General features: G+C 40.3%; 1 protein-coding gene across 1 annotated transcript in view; it reads right to left on the bottom strand.

Annotated features, from left to right (window-relative positions):
- Positions 1-6,557: 6,557 nt before the first annotated feature.
- Positions 6,558-7,505, bottom strand: part of acta2 (actin alpha 2, smooth muscle) — an 8,156-nt gene continuing 7,208 nt past the window's right edge. Inside the window, exon 9 of the mRNA XM_060036248.1 lies at positions 6,558-7,505. This exon is cut by the window's right edge and continues 99 nt beyond it. Coding sequence (XP_059892231.1) covers positions 7,461-7,505 — 45 coding nt within the window. The 3' untranslated portion in view covers positions 6,558-7,460.

Here is a 7,505-nt window from a genome sequence, read left to right as displayed (position 1 = left end):
ATATAAAGAATAGAATAAATATATATTTATATATATATATATATTTAAAAAAAATAATCTCCCCAGAATGTACTATAAAATAATAAGTTCAGCGCTTTTATTTAATTTTAAGTCGACCCTGGCTTGCTTCTTCCGGCTGAGTTCGTCTGGAGGGGCAAGAGGGGCTCTAGCCCCACCAGCCCAATGCAACGTGAATTGGACTTGAACATTGAAATGCTCATGCTCAGAGTGTTTCTCTGTTGAAGTGGAGATTATTTTACTTACTGGTGGGGCTAGCCCAATATGTCCATGGTGTGGACTAGGGACCGTTAAATATCCCAGGATGCATTTCGCATTTCGCATTTTAAAAGTATAACAAAGATGGAGGCCTATTCAACATATTTGCATACTATTATTTTAGAATAAAAAAGGGGTTTTGTTTTAGATAATTTGTTTATTGTATAAGTCGCTGATGGAGGAAACCAATCGCAACGGAAATCCCGGTCGGATCCATCTGAGTGTGTGTGTGTGTGTGTGTGTGTGTGTGTGTGTGTGTGTGTGTGTGTGTGTGTGTGTGTGTGTGTGTGTGCGTGTGTGTTTCTATTCTATTCTATTCTATTCTATTCTATTCTATTCTATACAGTGTGTTACCCTTTAGGTTTCATTTGATAAAAACGACAGTGTTACCCTTTATGTTTTTTTCCCATGATGGCTGATGAAAATCAAGTGTTACCCCTTATATTTTATTTGACAAGGACACTTTTTTTTTTTTATGTGTTTTTTTTCATGACGACCAATAAAATACGACAGTGTTACCCCTTATAGTTTATTTTGACAAAGACAACAGTGTTACCCCTTATGTTTTTTTTCATGACGACCAATAAAAAACAACAGTGTTACCCCTCATGGTTTTTTTCATGGCGACCAATAAAAAAGGACAGTGTTACGCCTTATGTTTCATTTGATAAAAACGACAGTGTTACCCCTCATGTTTCATTTGATAAAAACGACAGTGTTACCCCTTGTGTTTTTTTTCATGACGACCAATAAAAAACAAGTGTTACCCCTTATGGTTTTTTTCATGACGACCAAAGAAAAACGACAGTGTCACCCCTCATGTTTCATTTGATAAAAACAACTGTGTTACCCCCTGTTTAATTGATAAATATCGACAGTGTTACCCCTTATGTTTTGTTCATGACGACCAATAAAAAATGACAGTGTGCCCCTTATGTTTTTTTTCATGACGACCAATAAAAAACAACAGTGTTACCCCTTATGGTTTTTTTCATGACGACCAAAGAAAAATGACAGTGTCACCCCTCATGTTCCATTTGATAAAAACGACAGTGTTACCCTTTATGTTTTTTTCCCATGATGGCTGATGAAAAACAACAGTGTTACCCCTTATATTTTATTTGACAAGGACACTTAAAAACAACAGTGTTACCCCCTATGTTTTAATTGATAAATATCGACAGTGTTACCCCTTATGTTTTTTTTCATGACAACCAAAGAAAAACAACAGTGTCACCCCTCATGTTTCATTTGATAAAAACGACAGTGTTACCCCCTATGTTTTAATGGATAAATATCGACAGTGTTACCCCTTATGTTTTTTTAATGACGACCGATAAAAAAGGACAGTGTTACCCCTTATGTTTCATTTGATAAAAACGACAGTGTTACCCCTCATGTTTCATTTGATAAAAACGACAGTGTTACCCCTTGTGTTTTTTTTCATAACGACCAAAGAAAAACAACAGTGTTACCCCCTATGTTTTATTTGATAAATATCGACAGTGTTACCTCTTATGTTTATGTCATGACGGCCGATAAAAAATGACAGAGTTACCCCTCATGTTTTTTCCATGTTGACCACTAAAGAACGACAGTGTCGACGTTTTTGCGGGGATCCGAACCTGAGCTGTTTAGAGTGTTAACCTCCGAACTTATCAATGCACCATCAAGACACAGAATAAAGTCATCACAATGGTTATACTTGACTTTATAATTCGCATGAAATAGAAATAAGAGACTTCCAACAGAGGAAATCAACCTCGGTCTCCAGGGGGTTAGCTCTCAGCTCTCTCCACTTCCCACTGAGATTTTTTAATTAATTATGTCTGAGGTTATATATGGCAGTGCAATAGACATGATAGCATTACATTTAAAATTATGAAAGACAGTAAAGATTCAATATGAATGGCAAAATAAGGATGGGATTTTATTTGAACAATAAAATATGTGTTGGGCAAATTATAGAGAGGCTGAGATTATAGATTTCATATTCAAAAGGCGAAGGGGTGAAAAAATTTCAGAAATATATATAGGCCTACTCAAAGCCCAAATCATTGATATCATACCCTATCCAATAATAAAGAAATTTGAATTTGAATGGTAACAATTCCGTTAAATCCTCGTCCTCGTTTTGAACGTCTCACTCATGGCCAATCAATGTTCTTTCTGATTAGCTCTTAATTGAGATCACCTGTCACGCACCCCTTTAAAGGTGAACACAATGGGTTTGGTTTACTTTTCGCATCGGCCTGTGTTAATCGAGGTTGAGTTACGTGAGGGTTGAAAGTTTTCGATCTAGATTGCAGATCACTATTGTCACTTTATACAAACTGAAAGTATGCGTTGTTGCGTGTTTGTTTTTGTGGGCATTTGACTGAACAGCCCAGACAAATTTTGCTACCAATATGGCACTTCGAAACAGACCACCGCAGTGAGTAAAAGTTATTTTCCTTTATTAAATGTTGTTGTTTTTGGGCTGTCTCCTCGGACACAAGCCATCAGTATCCCTGCTCTTTGCACCTTGACATGCATGTCGCCGCTGTTTGTTAACCTAGCTTTGCTGATTTGTATCTTGTGATGTGTGTGTGTTTTTCTTAACAGGTGTTGGATGACTGACAAGATCTATGGGGGGGCCCCCTTTGGGCCCCCCCATACCAACTTAGTCTTCAAAGGAATCTAGTGCCATGGGACTCGTGTCTACATGTGTATGAATGGTCCACCGAAGGGTTGATCTGGAAGCCACCACGGTCCACGCAGTAATCTGCTGCGTGGGCCGTAGTGGCTTCCAGAGCCATCTTTCGGTCTTGGTCAGGATTTGTTACAGTTGCACTTCAATGTAGGCTACGGGTTTCTGAAGAAGCCTGCTTTACGTAGCATTGGAGTACAAATATTGTGCAAAATGCTCATGTAATTGCACTAGCACTAGTAACCTGTAGATTAGCTTAGTTTAACGTCATTCCGTGCTGTCTCTGTCAAATGTGTGGCTTACTTTAAGTCCACAAGGCCCTCTGGTAAACCACGTTGGAACACCACTGGACAAGGTGATTAGTCACTGGGTGTGTGCTAAAGTTTTGTTCCATTTTTCACTAGTTGGTTAAGGTTTGGTAGAATTGTTTGGATGCTAGCGACGTGATGGCGTATGTACAAGAGCCTACCGTGGCCAGGCCACAGTTGTGACGGTCACGGCCAGATGGCCTAGTGTGCGTGCAACCTTGATTGCATTTGTATACTGTTTACCATTGGATGTTTATGCAATTTGGCTTAATTCATCCGCAGTAAAGCTGCATTTGACTATTCCAGGGTCGTTTTGTACAGGCTTTCATTTGACCATGTTGACTAGTTTGTGGGATTTTTTTTTATTTTTTTTTTACCTTTGCTTACAATCCAACGGTTGTGACCACTTATGCAACTGGGCTGTGAACCTTGCAATTCTAGTTGCATATTTGTACACGCAAGCTTGTCCATTTCTATCGCCATCACTAACACTAGCTTCAGCATTTCCTTGTAGGCCATTAGCTGACTTGTGTATTGGAGCGATGATTTGGGTATTTTAAGATGCTTGAAAACCTAAAATAAAGCAAAATGCGTTTCTGGTGTGCAAGAGCCAATTTGTTGGCTTGCAGTAGTCGAGGAGTTGCCGTAGGTCGTAAGCCATCTGGAGGTTGTGGCAATGGAGGCTTGTGGTAGATCTGCCATCCAAGAAAGTTTAATTCTTCTGAAGCATGATTAATAGTCTAGTAAATTGAATCTATTCATATAGAACTATAAAATCCAAGACTGCAGCCAGTAACTTGGATCGTAATATGTGGAAAGTATTAGTCTTAATTTGTAACAACAGAATAATTAACATGACTAACTGGGTTTCTTCCATTTTCTAACTAGGGGGACTTGACTGGTGAGTCTACTGGATTAATCAGTAGCGGTACTTTGCCCAACAGATTTGATGGCATGACTACAGGGTGACAAAGACAATTATTCCAATAAATCGCTTGATTCGAAAATGGTAATACTTGACTTTATAATTCGCATGGAATAGAGATAAGCATCTTCCAACAGAGGACATCAACGGGACTTGAACCCCGGTCTCCAGGGGGTTAGCTCACAGCTCTCTCCACTTCCCACTGAGATTTATAATTTAAATATGTCTGGTTATGTATGTGCAACAGACATGATAGCATTACGTTTCAAATCAAAGATATTGTGTTTTCCACAGAAATTGAGCCGCGGTCTCCAGTGGGTTAGGCAGAGTGCACACCACTGCACCACTGAGGCAATGACAATACACAATAATCAATCATCAATAAAGAGGATATACATGACATTAAAATGTATGTGTATTTCTATTATTTCCCTTAGGTTTTTTTTCATGACAACCAATAAAAAACGACAGTGTTACCCCTTATGTTTTTTTCATGACGACTGATAAAAAACGACAGTGTTACCCCTTATATTTTATTTGACAAAGACAACAGTGTTACCCCTTGTTTTTTTCATGACGACCGATAAAAAACGACTGTTAGCCCTTATGTTACTTTTCATGACGACCAATAAAAAACAAGTGTCATAGATCGCTAACTAGCAGAGTTGTAAGCACTTTCCACCCTTTTCAGTGGAGGAATTGGACTCCCCAAGCAATGTTATACTTAAAAGGAGCTAGTAAGTTACATATTAATTTAGTCTTTCGGCCTGTAGCATATAAACAAAATGAAGCGACTGTCCCATATTTCTAACTGCATTTGAAGTAGACATTGAGACTCACAAAAAATGGACGCTATAGGACAGTGATCATGATTTGTCTCAATATCAGAATAACAACGGGTCCAATAGCAATGGCTGGTGGAATGGCCATGAAGTAGGTCTGTATATATGCAGTGTAAGCTTGCCCAGGCCCTGCGAGTCAGGATGCAGGCTATGAATCTGAATGAAAAGCAGGTAAATAGGTAGTGGCCATCCCCAAAATGCACCAGAATACAGGAAATCAAATCTATTAAATTCCAAATACTTACGTTATACTTAACAATTATGGAGGGGGGGGGGGGAGAACTTCAGACCCCCTGTCTATTACTGTGCCCCACCAACATGTTTGATCGCCAGCCGCCACTGAGAATGACCAATGGAAAAAATTCTCTGCAGAATTTGAATTGTGTTTAAATATGCTACAGTGGTCATTTGTTTAGCTAATTCATGTTAAACAATGAGGGTTTTGATCGAGCGTTTTTTTTTTTTTTTTTTTGTTATTGCTTTATGGCCTAATCTGAGGAGAAATCTATGCCATAAACAGACATTTTATAGGCCTTTATTACACGGGTCTTCTCAATGCCGTGGAACGCTCCGTTCACTTGCATGGGTAGTAGTCCGGTAACTTGTCAACCCCAGCGTCTTCGGTTGCTAAGCGACGTCAACGTCTTATAGCAGACTATTTCACTGCTGATCAACACTACGAATGTTGGTAACGAATAAATTGTAAAAAGACACACCTTGTGAAGTTATTTTCCAAATAAGATTTGAAAAGCTTTAGAAGTTTATTTACAACACTATTTACATGGTTTCGGAGTAGTACACTTTGACATTTTAATACAGTTCAGCGAGAAAGGCGAGGAGAATAAGAAGGGGGCGTTCCAGTCTGTGTAAACGGGAACCCCCACCACCCGAAAACGCCCATTTGCGTCTGCAGTGGGATGATATTGGAACCATGCGCTGTTTACAGTGGATATATCGCAATGGCGAGGCGCAGTCCTGGAGCTCTATATCTAAATAATATTATATTATAGGCCTACATAGATATCTATATCATATCATATATATTATCACGGCCAAAAGCTGTGTGCGCCTCCAGAAGATATCGGGTTATGCGCCATAACACCAAAAGCAGCGTTAGTGTGTGTAATCACGCACACACAAGTGGCGCCCGCAAGGTCTTAGCTCATTGTCTCATTGGCGGGCCAAATTCTCTGGGCGGGCGAGGCAGAGAAAGGGGAGGTAGCGTGGCCCCCTATGATGACATATGGGGCCACATTCCAAATCAGCGCGCTTGAGCTTCCATTTTTTTCAAAGGCGGAGCAGGATACCTCGTGCTCGTTTTACACCAAACTCAACATTTAGCCACTGGGGGACCATAGGCAGGCTAGGGAAACTCATATTAATGTTAGAAAACCTCATAAAGTGAGATTTTCATGCCATGTGACCTTTAAAAATGAAATGTGGTCGATGAATCAACTTGTTGACGTCTCCCTGAACAAGATATTGAATACACTTTGAAATCAACCGATACACAAACATTGTTTTGTATACAAGCTTTTATTGTCTTTCCGGGGCAGTCTTATTCATGTTTTCACATGTCATCATCAACGTTATCACATACAAGTCTTAACCCTTCAGCTTTTGAATGTTCCTCATGGCTATCTTTGAAGCTTGTTTTGAACCACATTGGCCTCAGCAGACTTTTCCAATGAACGTTTGGCAAAAACCATCAACCACCAGTTCAGCTTTTGACCGTTTTTCTCGACAGAAACTGGTCTGACCTGGGAATGGCACCCGCCGATTTAATTTAACACCCAACTGGCAACGTTCAAAGTTATTTGTTCAAAAATAAAAACATTTGACATTAAACAATAACAAAAAAGGGAGATTCACTCGAGGAAAGGGGTGAGCAGTGCAAAAGACAGAACGTGGAGTTACATTTAGGAGAGGGATGGAGGGGGGGGGGGGGGGGGGGGGGGGTTCGGAGAGGAGTAAAAGGACAAGCACCACATTCACAGTATTACAGGCAGCAAGAGAGAGAGACAGAGAGCAAGGGAGGGCTCTGAACTGAGCCCTTCTGGGGGGAAGTCTTCTTGTTTTGAATAGGCACTTATGGTGATTCAGGCCTCAAAGCAGAGACTTAGGCAGAACGAAACAAGGATTGGGTGTGTGGTTTAAGCCTGGTTATCGCTTAGACAAGAAAAACATCAGAAAAGATGGGACTGAGCTGAATTCTAAAAGGCTGAGCCTTGATGATCAAAAGTTGAATCCCAAAATATGACAGCTTCCTCTATCTTTTCGGCTTGAGTGTTTTTCTTGTGGAAAACGGGACTGGGCTTTTGAACTAGGTTGTGCCAGACTAGGCTACACTGGGACATAAGGTGGCCAGCAAGGGGGGGAAATCAATCAGGTCTGAAGAAGAGGGGAGGGGCCAAAGCTTTCTAGAAGCACTTGCGGTGGACAATGCTTGGGCCTGCTTCATCGTA

The sequence above is a fragment of the Gadus macrocephalus genome, chromosome 18 (genome assembly GCF_031168955.1).
Source record: "Gadus macrocephalus chromosome 18, ASM3116895v1".
NCBI classification, from domain to species: Eukaryota; Metazoa; Chordata; class Actinopteri; order Gadiformes; family Gadidae; genus Gadus; species Gadus macrocephalus.
The sequence above is the reverse complement of the archived record's forward strand: the minus strand, read 5'-3'. Positions and strand labels throughout refer to the sequence as shown.